The sequence below is a fragment of the Taudactylus pleione genome, unplaced genomic scaffold, assembly GCF_031769625.1.
Source record: "Taudactylus pleione unplaced genomic scaffold, aTauple2 ptg000161l, whole genome shotgun sequence".
NCBI lineage: Eukaryota > Metazoa > Chordata > Amphibia > Anura > Myobatrachidae > Taudactylus > Taudactylus pleione.
The window spans coordinates 4,663,319-4,686,304 of record NW_028284563.1 but is presented as its reverse complement, the minus strand read 5'-3'; the positions used below and the strand labels follow the sequence as shown (position 1 = coordinate 4,686,304).

The 22,986-nt window shown below is 43.0% G+C and overlaps 1 protein-coding gene across 2 annotated transcripts in view; it reads right to left on the bottom strand.

The window, feature by feature from the left end:
• Positions 1-4,424: 4,424 nt before the first annotated feature.
• The window catches only part of DDX46 (DEAD-box helicase 46), a 74,917-nt gene continuing 56,355 nt past the window's right edge, over positions 4,425-22,986 (bottom strand). For both annotated transcript variants that reach the window (XM_088475037.1, XM_088475038.1), the window contains 10 exons: positions 21,622-21,786; positions 19,738-19,900; positions 15,538-15,731; positions 14,521-14,658; positions 12,528-12,677; positions 11,968-12,201; positions 8,885-9,103; positions 7,237-7,381; positions 6,653-6,726; positions 4,425-4,746 (listed from right to left, as the gene is read on the bottom strand). In XM_088475037.1, the coding sequence (XP_088331163.1) occupies positions 4,699-4,746; positions 6,653-6,726; positions 7,237-7,381; positions 8,885-9,103; positions 11,968-12,201; positions 12,528-12,677; positions 14,521-14,658; positions 15,538-15,731; positions 19,738-19,900; positions 21,622-21,786 (1,530 nt within the window). In that variant the 3' untranslated portion in view covers positions 4,425-4,698. The remainder of the gene's footprint in view (positions 4,747-6,652; positions 6,727-7,236; positions 7,382-8,884; positions 9,104-11,967; positions 12,202-12,527; positions 12,678-14,520; positions 14,659-15,537; positions 15,732-19,737; positions 19,901-21,621; positions 21,787-22,986) is intronic.

The following is a 22,986-nucleotide window of genomic DNA, read 5'->3' as shown; positions in this document are numbered from 1 at the left end:
TGTGGGTTACTCCAGCTGTGCCTCAGGGGCGACATTCAGAAATCTAGGGGCACCAAAATGAAATTATATCTTGCCCCCTCCCAACCTAAAAACATTGTGGTGCTCCTCTCTATGCTAGTATAGGACCTGGCATTTGCCATGTCACCTTTATTCACCTGCTGCTCCACCCCTTCTCAACGCAGATTAGTCCTCCACCCAGGTCTGTGCCATGGTTTACTGCAGTGGGCGTTAAGAGATGGTACAGACCTTAGCAGATTACATAGACTAGTCTCCACTCTACCCACCACCCACTAGATCGCTGCTCTGTCCCAAATAGTCCCTCTCCTCCCCAGCTCCCATAATTACCCTGGCGGCCGGTCTTCCTATAAGTTTGTCCCAGGGCCCTCATACTGGGAGCTGTTGGGGCTTGCGCTTAATCTACTGCGCACGCATTGAGGAGACGGGCCAGACCTTCTGACATTATTATATCGATATCTCTCTCACCACACATTACAAGATTATCTGCATATCACCAGTCCCCCATTTACTGCCTTCATAAATGCATTATGACTGGAAACAACACCTCAACCTTCACTGGCTCGCAGGGACTAACTTCTCTTATTTCTACAGTCTGAGTAATTGTATGTTCTTTAAATCGTTTGCAAATTGCATTAATTCATACTTCTCCCCAGGGTATGTGTATTGTACACTATATATAATTACGTAAGGCTCTAAAATGTCTTTCTCCCAGGCACCGCGGTGGAGCCAGACAGCAAATGCACAACTCGCCTCAAACTACGATTTCCGCTACGAACATGGAAGTTGTGTTGCACCTGACACCCAGCCTTTACCATACTATCTAACCACTCACCCATTGCCATGGGCATCATCTTATTAGTCTTCAACCCACCGAGACAGCCAAAAAATGGGGCCCTGTGTGCACGTAGCAGCCCCTCGATAGCCAGCGCTGCACCTGACACCCTGCCTGTAGCCAACTATCTGGACAGCCATTGCCATGACCAACATCTTCAGCTTCAACCCACTGAAAAGGCACCAAACCGCTTGATCTTACAGAAGGCAGGGGATACACAAAATTAATTTATTGTTGAGTAGGCAGCACAATTTAGTAGATATTTGGTATACTGGTGAATTTTACCTCAAAATTTACAGGAAAAAACTTAAGTGAAGCCTAAGTTTAATGGTGCATACACACAGTCAGATTTTTCTTCAGATCTGAACGATAACGATTTAAAAAATCGTTCAAATCTGAAGGAAAATCTGACATATCTGTCAGATGAACGATTTGAACGATGCGCGTTCCCGATGGTTAGATAACGATATCTGGCATCTGATGTGTTTGCAGTCAGACTTGGACGATTACATTCATTTTAATGCAGTCAAAAATCGTTCAAATCTTTGGTAAAATCGTTCATCTGACAAATCTGACCATGTATGCTCCATAAGTCTTCAGTGCATCATTTTCCCTATAAAGCATAAATCATATGGGGGGTATCCACTTAGCGATTTAAACAAGCGATTGCACGATAATGTCGTTATCGTACAATCGCTTGCAAATCAAGCATGTTTTGGACGGAAGCGACTCGCGATGCGCGTGCCCACGGGTCGCTTCCGACATCTCCCGTACATGCAGGTCAACCTGACGAGCTCGTCAGGTTCTGCATGTGCGGGGATGAGGGATGTGCCAGGACTGAACGAGTCTAGGCACATCACTATACAAACGACAGCACGATTGCAATGTCGCAATCGTGCTCTCGATTGTATATCGCTAAGTGGATACCCCCCATTAGTCCCACTATACCATGATGAAATGCAGACAGGTTGAGATGTACCAGCTGGCTGGTCTGATCATGTGACTGACATCAATCAGCCTTTGTGATGTCACTCCACTTTGTTCTATACTCAGCAGTCACTTTTCTACCAGTTATAAGATATGTGCTGGTTGAATATAATCCAAATACATTGTTTATTGCTGTGGATATGGATGCTGTTATGTCATCTCAGACTAAGGTAAACTTTATTTTAGATCAATGTTATACAAAAACCTTGAAATTAATTTATAATATATATATATATATTTTACAGCTGGATCCTTTTAGCAAATTATGCTGAATAGTGTTCACTCACCTGTAATGTGGAAAATTAATCAAGACAATTAAAAAGGGCTCACAAATAACATTCGCATCCAACACTAGATCCTGTTCCTTTTGTTTTAAAAAAAAATATATATAATTTCCAAGCTTTGCTGATTTAGGCCCACACACAGCGTACTCTATATGTAAGTGTTATTAGCTATTCATATTGCTACATATCACCTTATTTATAAACAGTCCCTCTTTCCTTCCAAAGTATCCTTCACTGATCTGGCCAAGGTTAGGTCAAAAGTTGGAAAGCCTCCTAACAATCTTCCTCACACTACGGTGTAGCGCAGGGATGTCCTGAGCAACTGGCCAATGACAGCTTTGTTCAATAGTGTGTTACTGGAATCTGTAAAGAGTTTGTACAAGGGATGAGTACATAAGCCCTGATTACCACTGACATTTATACAAGCGCCCATGAAAACTAATGTCATTGTCAAAAAAATAATTTGACAAACAAGTGCTGGTGGTGTTTCACTTTTGTTTGGGAAGTGGTCGAAGAGGACCTAGGGATCACCGACATTTTCACTTGCAGTAATCACAAGTGAATGGCAGAAACAGCTTTCCAAAAAAAACATAGGGCTCCCCAAGTAGGAATGGAGTAACTGGGAAAATAAAAGGACTCTAGAAAGAAAAAAATCTAAGCTATAACAATGCATAAAAAATTGCTGCCAGTGGGTATGAGGCCTGACTATCAGCTGATGCATAGCTGGAAATAGGCTTTGTGCGTGGGTCTCATGTTTTCAAACAGAAAATGTCCACTAGTGTCCGCCAAACCCGTTGATCGGATTGCCCCTTGTGTAGGCGGATATCATCTCATTTGTGCAGGCGACAAAAAATCATGGGACTAATTGGAACTCACTAAAATAAAACCAAAAAAAAGCCAACTCCTTGCCAAGCTCTAAAGTTATTTAGTCCCTTGCTTTTCTGCAGTAATAATCTGCTATTTTACCCAATCCCATAATGATAAAATTAGGCTTGAGGCATATCTGTTGAAGGAATTAAAGTATTAGTGAATATTTTGTCTGATTTGTTTAACATCGTGACTTTTTCACAGTTTCCAACCAGTGAACATGTACAGATGCGTCCACATACATCTCTCATCCGTGCACTACAAGTCGCATTACACAACGCGTGAGCGCCGTGTGACTTGGTAGCACTGAGCGTCTTTTCATGCGACAAGTTCCCTTACAGTGCGCCTTATTTGCAAAGTGATACAAATAGGACGTACAAGCAGCTTATGCTGATTAAAATGATATGCAGCATGCCTAGGTTGTGTGTGTGACACTGCGGGTGTATCTGCAGCATGCAAAATGCTACGTTACAGTGTCAGTGCATGCGAGATGCTACACTGTAACGTAGCATCTCGCATGCAGATACACCCGCAGTGTCACACACAGAACATAGGCATGCTGCATATCATTTTAATCAGCATAAGCTGCTTGTGCGTCCTATTCACATTTTAAAGGGAAAACGTCGCACTAAAAGACGCTCCAGAGAAGCATCACAGCATGGCGTGACTAGAAGGGCTGTTTAACGCACAAGGAGGCTAGATGTATGTGGACGCATCGGTACTTGACTTGCAGTTTACCTGCTACAGACTTCTTACAATCTTCCAGGTGAGTTGTATATGTATATTGACTTTGTGCTGGCATGACTTATGTAATACAGCGTACTGCACTTGTATTGTTCTCCCATACATACCGCTGTGTGCATCCGCAATAGCCAGCAATCACCATAAACATCTTAAACAATTTATTAAATCTGATATAAAATATAAAGCACATTCCCTCCCTATTAAATAAACGCTGCTATTCACAGTGCTGAGGGCAGGTTAAAAAAACCAAAACAGTGCTCATAGCTTAGAAAGGGTTAAACAGCGCAGTAATGAGTCTAATTTTGGTTGCATGCATCCCTGCCTCCAACTGGTGACAATGCGGAGCCTGCACTAGGTATCCAAAGCAGACAAGATATGGCCACTGTGTATTGAACACATGGACAGTGTTTATTCTCATCATATCCAGTGACCATCGCTAAACACTAGGCAAACATTTATCAGATTAAAAGGAAATGTACAGACCCTCTGCCCAATAATCCTAGAGGCAAATACACTCCCCCCAACCAAACATACCAAAACCCTAACCCAAACTATACAGAGCAAAATTAAACTTTGTATGGAAACGTTTCAGATATCTAATATATTTCCGCAGTGAAAACAAACAGTCTAACTGTACAACATTCAGTGAAGAAAGCCACATCTATCATTGAAAGACATAAAAACACACAAAATAAAAATAAAAAATATTTCACTTTCAGAGTGAAATTTAAAAACAATTTTATTTTAGGATGTTGGAATCTACACAAAAACTTTCCTACCGATTCACATATCTTTTTTTTTTTTTAAAAAAAGAAAAAAGTTTAATTTCCTCCCTTTATTTTAGCGGATTTAATTTAAAAATGGAGGCAAAAAAAAAAGGTAAAAAATAAAAAAAGTGCATCATTTACAACACAAGATGGAAACAAAAAGACCACAAGAGTAGGCGTGCCAGCCATATGCCCAGTTTTAGAGCACTTTGTATCGTCCTTTGTTGGTTGGTTGGTATGAGTTTTGCTGTAAGAGAAAGAACAAGGTAAAAGTTAGTTTTGCAGACTGTACTGAAAAGCATTCTTGTGCTCCAACTGCAATAATATAGCTTCCCTTGTTCATATCAGGGGATCACCGAGTGGTGTCAGATCTAATATTATAATATTATTCTGAAGCATTGTATTATAAAGTGACTTTTATATTTAAATGAATAGGATTTTATATTTACCCGAATGGGATTCATTATTTGCATGAATGGGATTCATTTCAAAATGTTTGGGATTTGGTACTCAAAATGAAAAGTTTACCCTTAATTTGGAGAACCATACCCAAAATACAATAAAATACATCTACAGATAAACATCAGTGATTCCTCACGCCGTCCACGACCTTGCTTTGCATAGCGACTGGTTTAGGTCTCATTCACTACAGTAACACTTCCGTTTTTCTGCAGTGTGTTAATAACTTGATATCTGAATGCATGGGAATACCAGTGGTCCCCAAGCGCCATCCTCAAGGCACCTTAACAGTCCATGTTTTAAGGATATCAATGGCTGAGCATAGATGGTTACATCAAAATGAATGAAGCACTAATTAATACATCTGTGCTCAAGCATGGATATCTTTAAAGGCCTGGATCATTCAAATGCCTTGAGGAACCACTGGTATATATATTGTAATATGGCAAAAACAAATAGGTACTTAAACTTATTTTCTATTAATGACAGCAGGGATCTGGGTTCTATAATTTGCAATGTATGCATGTATGACTGTTCTACAAGCTATAAGGCACCCAGTAATAACAGATGCACAGCTTCAGTGTTCCTGCATATTGTGATGGGATAATGTATATGAGTGAAAGCATACTACTAGAGCTGGATAAAGGTCTGTCCATTCACTGCATGATAGTCATACAAACCAGCCGACCAAGTGACTTGTTTGAACAGCTATCACTCAGTGTATGGTACTGAACGATGACCATTCAGGCAGTCAGCTCCTCCCCTGTCACTGGTCTGCAGCACAATCGCGCAGTGTATGGCCAGCTTTACAGATACTGTTTGTCAGTCCCTTTAACACAGGGGATCCAATGGTGAATAGAGGGATATAGGGGGGGAAATGTAATAGCCTGTGACTTGCAGCCATCTGCGAGATTCCGGAGAGTCTTCCCAATGTTTTGAAGTGGCAATCATTTAAAAGGCAAAACCAACCTGATTTTGCCCATTAAAAGATTACCACTTTAAAACATTGGGAAGACTCTCCGGAATCTCGCAGATGGCTGCAAGTCACAGGCTATTACATTTCCCCCACAATAGTTATACTGCACTGTGCAAATATTAATAAAACAAAAATTTCACAGCACCTCACTGTCTATCTGAACACAGCCCATCTGAAGCAATGTAGATAATGAATAGAATATATACTGTCTTTAGATCCCAAACATAACTATGCAGCTTTCTCTAACGGACCACTGAATTTATATACAATTTCCCTGGCTTAGAAGTGTCAGGAAATAAGCTATTTGAGGGAAATTTGTGACAGTTAGTGAAAGATATTGTATTATGCAGGCACACCAGCTATCTCTGTCTATTCACCACCGCATACAGCTGGGGGTGTGAGACAGCACCACTGCACAACAAGCCTAAATACAGAGCAAACATTTCAACTATATTAGTCCAAATGACTTCTCGCTTTAGTATTGTTAACTTTGCTCACGAGTCAACAAAACCCTGCACATTAGTTAAGCAATAAGAGGGCTTCTAAATATAATCTTTATTTTATAACTATATGTATAAAATCATTACTTGAAACATTCTATGCTGCATAATAATAAAAAACACACACAACCCAAAAGAAAACACAAAACAAAAAAAAAAAAAACACCACTCTTATGTTCTAACGTTTCCTGTTCTATATTTCTGCACCTCATACTTACCAGTCTGATTAGTTCTTCCTTGATAAGTCGGGTAATCTCTGCCTTTGCTTTCTGCACAGCTAATTCACTGGCACCTAGGAGAAAGTATATTCAAAGTTATTAAAGGAAATATTTACTTTTCATCACTTGTCTTTTACTTCTGCATTGCCCCACACTTGAGCTGTCTATGTGGCACAGAGAACACAAACTTGGATTTTATATTTGAGACTTCTGCAAAATTGTTTAAGAAAAAAAAAAAAAAAAACACACCAGAAATGGTACATGATGTGCCCAGGTTTCCTGGCAAGGGTCTTCTTATTTTAGTAGTTTTAACTCGTCTACAGTATCCGCCACTGGATGTTCTCGTTCCTTTATGCAACTGACTAACCTAAATCCAAATACGCAGATTTTACACACACACACACACACACACACACACACACACACACACACACACACACATATATATATATAAAAAACAAACCATACAAGATGGCTGGTAAATGCCTGTAATGTGTAGGTAAAAGGCCAACTGTGCTCCAACACTTGGCATTCGAAGTAAGTTTAGAGGGCTTCTGCGGAAACAAATGACAGAGTATACTTACTTTCAATGGCCAAATAAATCTTTCTCTCTCCTTCCTTAGGGTCTTTGCCAGGTGGGAAATATGTTCCCCTAATGGTAATAGCAGCCTCAGAATATTCACTGATCCTCTGGAGCGCTTCTTTCGAGGTTACTTTCCACCTTGCAGTCTGAAATATAGTAAAGTAAGTTATAAATATTGTAGTGGTGGGCTAAATACAGCCAGGGCTTGTGGAGGGGCTGATCTCTTCTCCAACAGACTCTCAGGAGGGGGCATAAACTAAACTGTTGAGTGCCAACCTTTACCGTGAGCCATCTCCTGGGTTCAGTGTGCAAACCAAACTGTGCCAATTCTCAAGTAAGCTACACCATCATCAGAGCCATCTCTACAGACCTCACTCATAGCACTGGTCTATGGTGCTAGACTGGCCCAGCTCACTGGGAAATGCCATAGGGACAGCTTTTTGTTTGTTAGTCTCTGTCTCTCCTGTGAAAAGACCTTTTATGGACAGCATCCTGGTATAAAGGACCAGATGAGACTATTCCTTACCCCTCTACACCTTTTACAAGCCCTTTGTGCTTCTCACCAACACAAACTTAAAGACATCAGGGTTACCAAAATGCTAAGTTATCAAATTAATTTAAATTGATCTAACACCAAAGTAGGAGCTAAAACTCATGATTTGGAGACAATGATCGCTATAGTTAACCAATCTTTGCATGTTTAACCAGATTAAAACATGCAAACACACACACTTCACTATGGTTGGTCCAATGGGCCACAAATCACAGCATGTTTGTACACAAGATGATCGCCCATCTATAGCAGATTGGAAATCAGCTGATGTCCAATATGACAGCAGAACAATGCAGTCTTCTGATGGCTAAGTCACAGCAAATATGCCCAAACATGGAACATCCGGCCATGCATGAATGATCACTGTTTGAGATGATATCTTGCTAGCAGAGTAGGGAGTCAAGTCTCTGCCGAGCAAATTACTATGCATACAGCTGTATCCCTATTACTGCAGTCACTCCAAACAGCTCTTCTGGGCGCGCTAGGCTCCGTGCGGCTCCGTTTGCGCCGAGTGTGTTTTTCACACAAACATGCAATGTGATGCGACAAGAGAGCTTAACGAGACTGCTCTGATTAATTTGATATGTGACACTTGTACATCTGTGGGCTAAAGAGTCTGAATCTGCATGCAACGTGCTACGATGCAGCAGCCGCAGCTTTTTTATATTAACGCCAAGGTTCTGTCGCGCTTTATCTGACAATTTGTTAATTTTTTTTTTTAAACTAATTCCTGCACAGCTAAAATCGCAGCCTGACGTCTCTGGTACAGACTGAGTGGGTGTTTCGCTGTGCGTCTGTAGTGCCAATAAGATGCAAATTAAAAAAAAAAAAAAAAAAAAAAAAAAGAGTCACTAAGCTACAACGCTTGGTGCAGCCATCTCATGCCAGGTGTTTCGCACCACATGTAATATTAAGGCTAGGTGTATGAGGACACATCTATATCTGGTATGGACACATATGCTCCCAGTTTTTTACCGGTCAGCAACCATGCCAATCTCAGCAGTATGGTAGACTAAAGTCCCTATGCGCCCAAATGGTAATCTACACTACTTTCCATCGATGGTCTATTATCTACATCTGGGTTTATTGAGCATACCTGAGGGAAGTCATTGATCTCCAACTCCTCTTCATATCTCTTGAAGGACTCGTTAGTTCCTGCATCCTGCTTTTCCTCCTCCAGTTTCTCAACCGGGACGTAGTTGAGTTTAGCATTAATCTTCTCTGCCAACTGCTCTGCGATAGTTTTTGCAGATACTGTGGGGGCCAATATTGTGCCTCCCCTGAGGACAGCATGAGTAGCCTGCTGCATTACATCCTGATGGAGCAGAAAGACAATCTCAGAATAAATGAAGACATCATTTACTCACATTCTTCCACAAACAGCAATAAAAATGTAGAAGAAAAAAAAAAATCTACATAGCACAAAATATAAAAATCTCCAAGCATGTGATAGAAATATAAGAGGTTTCCAAACACGGGCCCCAAGGCACCTCAACAGTTCAGGTTTTTGAGAAATCCATAGTTGAGCACAGCTTTTAGGACAGAGTTTGGAGACCTTAAACATAAGGAATCAAATCACTCAGACTGCCTGGGAGGTAGATCAGAAGATTCTATACAATTTCATGCACTAAGCTTAACATTACCTGTGTCCTCCACTTCTCAATCTCTACCAGTGCCATTCCCTTCTCATTAACCTCTGACACTGGCGTTACCCTTCTCATTAATCCACAACACCGCCAGGGTCAGCTTCTCAGTCTCCAACACTGCTACTGTTATTCCCCTTCTCGTTATCCTCCAACACTGCCACTACCCTCTTCATTATCCACTGCCAGGAGTATTCTCCTTCTCATTAACCTCCAACACAGCCACTGGCCCTCCCCTTCTCATTATCCTCCAACACAGCCACCGGCCACCCCCTTCTCATTATCATTATCCTCCAACACAGCCACCGGCCACCCCCTTCTCATTATCCTCCAACACAGCCACCGGCCCTTCCCCTTCTCATTATCCTCCAACACAGCCACTGGCCGTCCCCTTCTCATTATCCTCCAACACAGCCACCGGCCCTTCCCCTTCTCATTATCCTCCAACACAGCCACCGGCCCTTCCCCTTCTCATTATCCTCCAACACAGCCACCGGCCCTTCCCCTTCTCATTATCCTCCAACACAGCCACCGGCCCTTCCCCTTCTCATTATCCTCCAACACAGCCACCGGCCCTTCCCCTTCTCATTATCCTCCAACACTGCCACTGGCCCTCCCCTTCTCATTATCCTCCAACACAGCCACCGGCCACCCCCTTCTCATTATCCTCCAACACAGCCACCGGCCACCCCCTTCTCATTATCATTATCCTCCAACACAGCCACCGGCCCTTCCCCTTCTCATTATCCTCCAACACAGCCACCGGCCCTTCCCTTCTCATTATCCTCCAACACTGCCACCGGCCCTTCCCTTCTCATTATCCTCCAACACTGCCACCGGCCTTCCCCTTCTCATTATCCTCCAACACTGCCACTGGCCTTCCCCTTCTCATTATCATTATCCTCCAACACTGCCACTGGCCCTTCCCCTTCTCATTATCCTCCAACACAGCCACCGGCCCTTCTCATTATCCTCCAACACTGCCACCGGCCACCCCCTTCTCATTATCCTCCAACACTGCCACTGGCCTTCCCCTTATCATTATCCTCCAACACAGCCACTGGCCATCCCCTTCTCATTATCCTCCAACACTGCCACTGGCCTTCCCTTCTCATTATCCTCCAACACTGCCACTGGCCACCCCCTTCTCATTATCATTATCCTCCAAAACTGCCACCGGCCTTCCCCTTCTCATTATCCTCCAACACTGCCACTGGCCTTCCCCTTCTCATTATCCTCCAACACAGCCACTGGCCATCCCCTTTTCATTATCCTCCAACACTGCCACTGGCCTTCCCTTCTCATTATCCTCCAACACTGCCACTGGCCACCCCCTTCTCATTATCATTATCCTCCAACACTGCCACTGGCCTTCCCCTTCTCATTATCCTCCAACACTGCCACCGGCCCTCCCCTTCTCATTATCCTCCAACACAGCCACTGGCCACCCCCTTCTCATTATCCTCCAACACAGCCCCTGGCCCTTCCCCTTCTCATTATCCTCCAACATAGCCACTGGTCACCACCCTTCTCATTATCCTCCAACACAGCCACCGGCCGTCCTCTTCTCATTATCCTCCAACACAGCCACCGGCCACCCCCTTCTCATTATCCTCCAACACAGCCACCGGCCACCACCCTTCTCATTATCCTCCAACACAGCCACCGGCCGTCCCCTTCTCATTATCCTCCAACACAGCCACCGGCCGTCCCCTTCTCATTATCCTCCAACACAGCCACCGGCCACCCCCTTCTCATTATCCTCCAACACAGCCACCGGCCCTCCCCTTCTTATTATCCTCCAACACTGCCACCGGCCCTCCCCTTCTTATTATCCTCCAACACAGCCCCTGGCCCTCCCCTTCTCATTATCCTCCAACACAGCCACTGGCCCTCCCCTTCTCATTATCCTCCAACACAGCCACCGGCCACCACCCTTCTCATTATCCTCCAACACAGCCCCTGGCCCTCCCCTTCTCATTATCCTCCAACATAGCCACTGGTCTTCCCCTTCTCATTATCCTCAAACACAGCCCCTGGCCCTTCCCTTCTCATTATCATCCAACACAGCCACTGGCCCTCCCCTTCTCATTATCCTCCAACACAGCCCCTGGCACTCCCCTCTTAATTAACTTGCCAAGCAGTGTTCTTAACAGTGACTGGTCAAAGGAAATACTTGAGTAACCAATCATTTCATTCATCATGTCATTTATCTAGTACAGTCTATGAATGACAATGGTTTGCTTTGGGCAACTATTCCACTTTATATCTCCCCAAGGCTTCATACATACCACCCATCATCACCAACTTAATAAGGAGTTTCAGGAAAATAAACCGCCTGCCAGCACTCCAAAAGTGGAACCAGTCAAGCAAGTGAAAATCAATTTACACAAAATACTGCTCGTAAAGATCCATCTGAACCATTGCATTAGTACACATTAAATACATATAAAATGTAGCATTAAGGCATGTTGTGGAGACCATGCCGAATTTTCCTTGCATTAGATTTACATATCAGTAAATAAGCGACACACACCTGTGCTTCGGCACCTAGGTTTTTGTTCACGCTGAGCTTCTTGGCCAAGCGTTTAGCCATCTCCAGCTTCTCTGCATTTCCAGCAGTTGGTGGGGGAGCATTAGTGACAGAGGCCGCTCCTCCGGTACCACCTGCAGCTCCGGCAGCTCCCGCTGCTCCCCCGGGTACACCAGGCCCAGCCATGTCCTTCACTCTCTTCTTAGAATTGAACATGCTCTCGATCTGCTCATCAATCTGTAATTGCAGAGAAGAGTCAGCGCAGCCCCCAGAACCGTTCATGGAATAAAGAAATACATATTGCATGCACACATTCCCAGGCATCACACTCTATAGGAGGCAATACTTCAATTGCATAAGGTTAGCTGTACGTGTGTGTGTGTCTTGATATCCTGAATATCAACATAATGACTTCATACCACTAACTGCCCGCATTTAGGAAAATCTGCGTTTGCCGACTAATGGCAACGCTAACAAAAAAAAAATTAAAATAGACACTGTGGCCTTAAAGAAATGGTTTAGGATCTTGAGCCAACCATATCCCTTATTTACAGAATACTCACATCGAGAGCGGTGTCTTCGTCATCTGAATCCTGGAGGCCAAGCGCGGCTTTCTGCAGCTTTTTACGCTCATTTGCCAATGCCTGCTCCGTTTCATCAAACTTAAACCCTTTACCGGAGAACCCACTGGTCTTCTTAATGATTTTTCCTTCCTAAAAGATATAAAAGTAGCATAAAATAACTGAAAATGTAAACAAATGCCATTTGCGTGGTAAAATATTTTAAGACGCTCCAGCAATGATAAAGTGCTTGCTGATACACTTTCCTAATAATCCTACCATTTTCAGTTCAGACACTGACAAGACTACGCTTTGGCAAAAACGCGTTAAGACACGTAATTGTACTCTGTGTGGACGCTCTGAATGATTATAGTAACATTGATAAATTAAAATATATGTTTATATCAAAATCGTTACGTGCAATATAAATTATAAATCTCACCATAAACATTTAAGCTTTTAAAGCAATATTTAGAATGCACTTCTATCTGGCCACATACAGAGATGGAGAAGTTGGACAAGAACCTTTGTTCATCCAGGAAAACGTGGACCTGTTGTCGAAGATGTGCACACAAGATGGCCATCAACTTCCAACCAGATTCCCCAACAAGCCCAGCTTTAATAAGACTGAAAGGTTATCTTGCACTGCAGCAATCATCCTCGCTGTGATTTTTGGGCAGTTGCTTGTTAGCACAGTTGTACTAGGTTAGTATCCTACAAGTTACAATGTACTAAGTATGGGTGGAAGCAGCCTTGCATCATTCACCAAACCAGTGTGTGCATATCCCCAATGCCAATATTTGCATTAATGAGCTGACTGATTAATAAGAAAATGTTCGCACTGACCAAACAGGAATTTTTATTTTCTTTTTAAACATAGGGCCATCTTCAATTCAAAGCGAAAAGCCGAGATCCGCAGAAAAGTATTGCCGATTGCGACTTTGCCAGGCGGAAGCTTCTCCGTATTCAATTGCAAACACTTTTGGCGTATTTGGAAACCCAACGCAATGTAATAGGCGAAAAAGATTAGTCTCTGAATAGGTGGAGAAAAAAAAAGTGAAAAATAGCTATTTTGGGGTGCAAAGGTGGGGAAACCACTCAGCACCCTTGGGACAGCTCCCCAAAAGGATAACTGTGTAAAAAAAAAACACGTGAGGAACACCCCAAAAAAGCACTTTGAAAATGGAGGCGAAAAAGTGCAAAGTGGGGGTACAAACTTAAAAACTAGCGAAACAGACTTTTTTGGAGGTCTGCAAGTATGGGTGAGGTGTTTTTGTGATTGCAGGTGTTTGCTGAAGGTGCGATTTTTACGTTTCTTATAACTTCACTTTAGTGACTTTTAAATATGCTTGCACCCATTTTCATGTACCCCAAATTTTCTCTAAAAAAAACATAACAAAACGGCTTAATGCTATTCTTCACCACTTGTGCAAAGACGCTAATTAGAGGCAATTGTGTGAGCTTAAGTACCCCAAACAGTGTTATTAGTGCTAATTGGGCACTATTACATTGACCCCCAATGTTTCTGCATCTTTTTGAGGGGTTCTGGCTGCATTCCCCCAATTTTCGCCTGTTCTGACTTCGCGTGTCCCAGTTTTTGCGATTTTTGGAATTGGATAGGGCGAATCACGGGTACGTGTCCGATAAGTTTCCGCAGCTAAAATACGTGATGTAGGCGAAAAATCCGGCAGGCGAAACTTTATCGCGTACGTGAAACTAAATGAATACGGCCCATAAACGGAAACCAACCAACCATGAAATTAGCCTCTTGGTAAATGTAGTGAGTCAGATACGGGAACTACAGAGTGCTTGTTTTGGTGTTATACAGGACTGCACATTAACTTCAGTCCCACTACCCTATATGTCTTTTGGAATGGAAAATTTTCATAAATCACATTAAAACATTACACACCTTAAGACAATAATAAAAAAAAATGTTTAAAAAAAAATATATAAATATATATATATATATATATATATATATATATAATCTTACAGCTTTTTGCTGGTCCTTAAACTCAGACCACAGTTTCTCCAACTCAGGAGGGACGGCAGTGCCCGAAAGCTCCAATGCTTTAATGATGTCTCCGGCATAGCGAGCTTGATCCTCTGTGATGAATGTAAAGGCAAAGCCCTAGAGAAAAATAAAGGGTGTTCAATAAGGCACAGTAGCCCAATATGACAGCAAGCAGCTGATAAAGGGTTTACTCTGAGGTTTACAGTAAATGGAAGGGTTTCCTTCTCTTAGTCACCCAAGCCCAAAATTGTAGTCATAATTGGTGGTTTTTCCCAAGCCATTAAAACACATGTACATATGCTCGAACGCCTAAAAAAATCTGTCAATCCCCCCACCCCCTTCCCAAAGCCCCCAAATTCAAAGCTGGCACTTGTGCACTGCCCTCCTCCTCAGCATTCCTTATCGCTGTTCCTGGGCTACACTGGATTGCCCGGATTACACATTAAACGACATATTGGACAATTTGCCAATTTCCGGCTGGGTTGGAACGTCAAATCATCCACATCGTCTAGCGTGTACGCACTATTGCGCACTCTCGTCCATCGTATATGCAGATCTGACGCAGGTTCAGTCGTTCATTAAATCTGCCAATGTGTGCCGGCAATCTTGTATGGTCCGGGACAAAGGTAAATTGCCCCGAACATCGGCAAGATTTGCCGGTCGTCTAATGTGCACCCAGCTTAATTATCTGATAGAGATCAGTATTGAGGGACCAAGCAGCAGGTGTTGAAATCACTGAATACAGAAATCAGTGCAGTGCGCAGGTATTTAAGGCACTGGGGCCAAATCCTAAACTTGGCACAAGATATTGTGATGCACACCGTGACAAGGTAAGTAGGCTTACCATTACCTGCGGTGAAGTTTACTTTATGTAAAACCAACTCCTCCATTCAACAATAAGTAATTTTAGTTCAAGAAATAAAACTCTGGACAATCTTCTAGCGGCAGGCACGTAGCAGCTACTGACAGTCAGAATTCATGCCGGCACTTTCTCACCTTGTTACCAGCTCTGCCTGTCCGTCCCGCTCTGTGCACGTAATCCTCATAGTGATTTGGACATGAATAATTAATAACCAAGATTAAGTACTTCACATCCAACCCGCGAGCTGCCACGGAGGTGGCCACCAGCAATTTGCACACGCCATTTTTAAAGTCACTGATGATGCTGTCCCTGTCGTATTGATCAATGCCTACAAAACATTAAAGTGCATTAGAAACACAAAACTAGTGTACAAATAGTACTGGAATAATAATCAAAGAATATACAGAAGTGTCTATTTGTGATCCCACAGAGTAAAATTTTAAATGAAGATTGCAAATATGCCATCTTACCCAGGAAACTACTCCTATAGTGGGGGGAAACATTCCTAACAATTACGGCACTCTCCTTACAGCTATCCCCCCCTTAAGAATCTGTACTAGAGGTTACAAGAACCCTCAGACAAATCTCCTCTGACACAGTTACTTGTAGAGTTGCCTCAGGTCCAGGATAGTGCAAAAAGTTCTGGAGGTCTTTTCAACAAGGAAGCACTCTGCACTGGCTTTGACTAAAGCTTGTAGCTTCCCGTTCCGGTAAGTCTGATGGAGTCCTGGATTGTACAAAGACAATTCTTTCTGGGTAATGATGGAACTGTAGCTGGTATCCCCATCTGTGATGGAAAGCGACCATATATGTGCATACTGTGTAATTCTGCCCCCTACTGGTGCTAGAAGTGACTTGTCTTCTGGCCACTACCGTTGATATCAGATCTTGCCAAAGATGAAATGGTGCCCACGCAGCTTCACATGCAAATTCAATTCCATTTTGTATAATTACAAGCTTTCCCCCCGTTCACCTTCCCCTCCATGTGGAATGTATTACCCCATAATATTAGCGCTATAGACCCTGAGTGAGTGAGTAATATACATATACACTGCAATAACTGGCGCACACATACAGTCCCAATTAGAAGAATTACTTGTGATCTTCAGTGATTCCAAAATTGTTATGGCCCGTAGGTGTCACCATAAACATTAGATGGAAACAAAGCTACAAAAACATGGTGTATACTATAATAACAAAGTGAGATGAAAATGGAAGACAAGGTGTCTTATACTGTATCTCCTAACAGGAGAGAGAGAGAGAACAATGTCCCTCCTGATTAGATAAAGTGCCCCTTTATATTTCTCAGTGCCTCAAAGACACAAAAGTGATCTTGATGGAAGAGAACAACCATAGGATAAAAAACAGTGACAATATACCAACACAAACAGATTCCTATGCAAATATCTTCACCAGATAAAAACTAGCATCAGGCCCGTAAAGATTTTTGACATTCACTCAGGATGAGGCAATGTAGATCTCTTCATCCCCAAAAATATAATAAAATCTTACCGTGCAATATGTTTAACAATTTAGGCCCGTATTCAATTGTATGCGAAAAATCGGAAACGCTTCGCCTGTCCGACTTTCCGCCTCCTTTGCCTGTTTCAGAGGCAAAAACTTTTCCTGCGCGTACCCGCTTTTCGCCCTATTAAATTCCAAAACAGGCGAAAACGGAAACCGGCGAACGCGGAACAGGCGGAAAGTACTGTCAGAAGTGGGGAAATCAGTTGGTACCCCCCAAAAAAAGATGAACCAACATAAGGAAGCAATGTAGATGTGCACTACTAGCCATAATAAAAGTGTTTGAGGTACTTAAGTAGTTTAAATTGCTTTTTATTAGCGTCTTTGTAAAAGTGGTGTAAAATGGCATAAAGCTGTATTTTTGTGTGGAAATAAGTAGTCCAGTCAAATTTGGGGTACTTGAAAATGGGTGCTAGCTTATTTTTGTCTTTTGTGAACTTTTAAAAAAATGTAAAAAAACGCCCTGTTGCATGCACCTGCAATCCTAAAAACACCGGACCCATCCTTGCATACCCCCAAGAAGCCTATTTCGCTAATTTTTATGCTTGTCCCCCCACATTTTACTTTTTCGCCCCCAAAACGAAAGTACTTTTTTGGGGTGTTTTTTTGTTGTGCCGATTTGTCAATTGGGTGGCTGTCCCAAGGGTTCTGGAGTCATCTCCCCACGTTTGCACCCCCAAATAACGATTTTGCACTTTTTTTCACCTGCTATTCATAGGAGATACTTTTCCGCCTATTAGACACATAGGATTTGTCGGCAGATAAGAACCACTTGGCCCATCTAGTCTGCCCCTTTTCGTTTATCCTTTTGGCGACTTCAACCCTATTTGCTCCTTATGTCTCTCCAGGATATTCTTATGCCTATCCCAAGTGTGTTTATAGACACATAGAATTTGTTACAACGCATTGACTTTCCGCTTAGGCGAAATCGTCCTGGAATTGAATATGGAGATACTTTGAAAACAGGCTGAAAGTCCAAATCCGCAGAACTTTTTCTCCAAACGGCACTTCACGCCTCTAATTGAATCCGGCCCCTAGTGTCAAATGCAGCATATTCACCCTATTTATAAACATCAGATGAATATCAGCATAACAAGTATGTAGGCTCAGATGGAACCCAGGTTGTAATCTCTATCATCCTGCACTACTGGGGGTTCTTTTTTCTATCCATGGGGAGAGAACCATCATCTCCAAGGGGAATTGTATTTCTAGCTGTCCCGTACAGTATCGACTTTAGGAACTTAACTCCATCTCAGTACCTCTTCATCATCATATGGATGTGTGTGTTCTAGTCTTAACGACTGACTTTTCTAAATGAGAACATCTTCTTGTTCTACACACCATGGCTAATAACGATCGTTAGTGACGAAGGCACCCTTCATCCATGCAATAAGGTCATTAAATTGTTCTAGAGGCTGATTTTCTCCTTCACCTGGGAATTGTGTGCCTTACAAAACAGAAACACTTCCATCACAAGCAGCAGAGGTCTCACAATGCTGTGACTTGCTGCCCTTATTCAGAATAGGTCCTTCAAGAGTACTGAAGGAAATACACTTGTCACAACGTTCCATATTAATGCATAGAAAAAGTCTCCTAAATTCGGGACTTGCATCACAGGTGTCCTTTAGCTGTTTGGGATTAAGCTCAGGCATCACCCTGCTTCTGCATGCCATTTCCTCCATTTGTGGGGAAGCTGCTGTGGGACAGAGACTGCGCAGAGTTCCTAGCTCTTGTGCTTCCTACATGGACGCAGTGACCGCATACACAAAGGCGTGCTATTTGAAAATCTCCACAACCAGTTCTGCTCCTGGTGCCGGCAGACTACTGTACCTGGGTTAGCCAGCCAGTCCCTGGCTTGAGGCATCAGATGGTGGATTACTGGGATTGTTAAGAAGGTTCCACTGCAGAAAACCCACAACAAACCTGACCTATTCATCTTAGAAACAAGAAACTGCAAAATGTAACAGCAGGAGCCACATTATATACCATCCAGTTACTCTGCTGCCTGCCTTTTTCCTCTCTCGTCACTCTACCCCTGCTGCCCATCTCTGCCAGTCAATCCACTGGCTCCCAATACCACTCAGAATTAAATACAAACTCCTCTCTCAACTACAAAGTTCTAAACCTCAGCACTCCTCTCCCTACATCTCCAGTCCAATTTTCTCACTGTCCATCCTGCCCTCTACATTCTAATGATTACTGCCTCACCTACTCCCTGCATTCTGTTTCTCCCGGGCCACTCCTACCACATTAAAACCATTTTATAATTTTTTTTTTTATAGTTTATCATCCCTTTTTCCTAACTCTTGTACTCTTATCCCCTATATAGTGTTCATTTTAGCACCCTGCACCAGTCACAACCCGTACAGCTCCTGCTTTCCTGCCTGAGGTGTCGCTCTCTGCTCTGGTGCTTCTAGCACACTCAGCTGATGCAACAAACTGCTGAGATACAGAGCAGAGTGTGCTAGAAGCACGAGAGCAGAGAGCAAAACCTCAGGCAGAAAAAAGGAACTACATGGGTTGTGACAGGTGCTAGAAGGAACACTACCTGTAGAGTGTAAGCTTGTATGCGTAGGACACCGTCGCGTTTGTCTGCTCTACATAATTATGCTAACTGCCATTATGCATCCATGCAACTTTATATACTGTCTGTAATAGTCTGCACGTGTGTTTCCTGTCGTTTTATCTCCTTGTATGGTGCTACGGAAGCCTTACGGCGCCTTATAAACAATAGAGAAAAAATCAGCGTCACATATGAATTGTTCTCCACACAGTCATAAGAATATTGCAGTAGTAAGCGTAAGCTGTACCTCCATGAAGTGATAGGCAGGGATACGATGCCCTCATTAGGTCCTTCAGTAAGCCATCTGCATGCTCTTGTTTGTCAACAAATATAATGACTGACCCCGACTCTTGATAATGTCCCAAAAGCTCCAGCAATTTAAGAAACTTCTTTTCTTCCTCTATTACTATCTAAAATAAAGACAAATCATTCATTGCAATACTTAAACAGCTTAACTGCCAGTAACTGTATATATAGAACCAGCCATTATTGTAGAGGCTGCCATGTGTACAGGTGACAATATAGCACCAGGCGCCAACAGCCTAATCTTACATGGCTCCCTAAAGCCACTCAGCCCATTTGGTATACCCACTTCTCAATCGTCTGCTCCATATGCCTGGCCAGACTTCACAATTTGGGGGGGGGGGGAGGGGGGTCATTTAAATTTGCTCACCCGGTTGTGATGTCAGAGTCGGCGATCCCCGCAGCCAGTGTACGGGTGGTCAGCGTGTCGCCCGTACACAACGGTAGATGTGTCAACATATTTGCTAGGTAGGATTGCCATCGGCTGTCCTGCATGGCCGACCTGATATGTTGGTGATCGACGTAGTTCACAGACATATCTGGTGCACACACGGAAAGCTGTACGACCGACATCGCAATGTGTGCTCCCAGCAGGACAGGCGGTGGGGGAGATGTATGAAGCGCCATCAGCACACGTTATGAGTGCTGGTACCGCTTCTCCCCCATGTATGAGTGGGGGGCCGGGCGGTAAATAACAGGGGCGCTATGTGCCGATAGCCTGGGCTATGTATGAACGGTCAGTTCGCCTGACTGTTCCGCCCGCTGTAGCAGTTGCCATCAACAGCTACAGCCTGGCGATGCCCTATCCCCACAGCTGGGACATCGCTGTCCCTGCTGCAGGGGCTGCACGCGGGATCTCACGACACCTGCAAGATCCGCACATGCTCAGTAGAGCTGGCTGGGGCTGATGCGCTGTGTACTCAGGCAGGGATTGTCGGAGGGGGAAGTTATAACACTTCCGCTCCGACCGATGAGATGTTAATACATCTCATACTTAGTGCTTTGCCTCGGTAAAGAGGCGAAGCAGTAAGCGCTATAGCGGCACGTTGAATGTGACATAGATAGAGATATCTATCTATGAGAGAGAGAGAGAGACAGAGAGAGACAGAGAGAGAGAGAGAGATCTATAACAACTCCCCCAGTGTGAGCTTCCAGTGACGTGGCCAGGAAATATGAAGCACATGCTGAATTACAGCAACATCAATACATTTCCTAGGCCTTGGGTACAATATATCAAGTCAATAATCTGGTTTTTAAATTTAATTGAGAGGGATTTGAGAGTTACCCTTAATCTAAAGAGAAAAACAGTGTCAGGTCGGCTATCGGCCTCACATACACATACAGGTTGAGTCTCCCATATCCAAATATTCCGAAATACGGAATTTTTTGGGCATGACTCAAATAATGAAACCTTTGATTTTTGCTGGCCCAATGTTCACAAACTTTTTCTAAGGCACAAATTAAAAATATTGCATACAATAACCTTCAGGCTTTGTGTATAAGTTGTATATGAAACATAAATTAATTTTATTTCTGTACACAAACTTAGTTTGAGCCACAAAATTATTGAAAATATTGTATAAAATGACCTGCAGGCTGTGTGTATAAGGTGTATAACACACATAAATGCATTGTGTGTGTATATTTGGGTCCTATTCCCAAGATATATCATTATGGTATGCAATTATTCCAAAATACAGAATATTCCGTTATCCAAAATACCCCTGGTCCCAAGCATTTTGGATATGGGAGACTCAATCTGTACAAAACACACATTATATATTTGTAACACTTAAAGATCTCAGCATTGCAATCTCAGATTCCTCACCACATGTTGTTCCACGTCAGAACACACAACACTTCTGCCTCCAACTTGGACCTCTATGGGCTTGTTCAATATTCTCCGTGCTAAAGCTTCCATGGCTCTCGGGAACGTGGCAGAGAACATAACAGTCTGTCGATCTGGTCGAACGTTGTCTATGATTCTCATGACCTGTCCAAAATTGAATTGAACATTATGGTTTGAATGACACATGTGAGTAGTTATTGGGTGAATTTCTACAATTCTGTAAAGTGCTGTCAGTTTTAATTTGGAAGGAAGACATTGTTAGGAGGATACTTTGCTCTGTTGATAAAGGTCAGCTAGCATTCCTAGATAACATTTTGTGTATCTTAGGAAAATAATTGTTCCTGTATGACAGGGGAGCAGTGTACCCCGTTCACTTTAACCTGTCACTATGGGAGCGCTGGTGCCGTTCTAGATTGAAAAGTGTCCGTATGATACCAACTCAAAATAAGAGGTGCTCAGATTTAAATACAAAGATGTTTTCTTCCCATATTAGCATTGACACCAGCATCCGTCTGCTCTTTGTGCCTCCCTGCTTGCAGTTAGAAAGCAACTACTGTTCGGTTGTCGAAAAACACCTTAAGATGCTTCTTTGTATGCTAGCGGTGCACAGTGCCGGATTGCCCGCCACATGTTCTTGCTTCATATGCAATGTTTTCTCTTTGTGAGTCCACAGACCTTGAGCCACGCTGCTGCCTAGGTGGGCACTCCAGCTGCTAAGGCTTGAATGGGTTGTCAGTACTGTCCACTATGGCTTTGAGCTGACAATTCCTTATATTTTCGGACGTCGTCACCAAGTGCGGCAACTCCTGGTCTCTAGCGATGACTGAATCAAAGCGAGGAAACTTTGATAATTGATTGTGATATCACAGAGCTTGGGCATTTAGTCTTGCAGCTTAGATGCCAGCCTGCCCATGGTAAGATGCCAATGGCTAAAGAAAACATCCCCAAGAGTCATAAGCATCTAGCAAGAACTTTGTGACGATACCTCCTGATACTTCTGGCTACAACTGTAGAAGATATTAACCTTAGAAGCCAAAATCATTGTACCTTTAAAAGCCTGACACAGGAATCCAAACCTTATTTTAATGACCTCCATGTCTTTTAAGAAACTCTTGTCTGCTTACTTTGTTCTGTGTAAAGTTAGCTACACCTACAAAGACAGTTCTACCATGAGATATCTGAAGAGTGTGTACGCACCTTTCATTATTGTTTATCTGAAGAAAACTGATCGCATCTGAATATCAAGTTTTATGGATTTCCTATTATTCATCAGATGCGATGGTGCAATATCGGACAAAAAATAGGATTTTGGTACTTACCGATAAATCCCTTTCTCCGATTCCA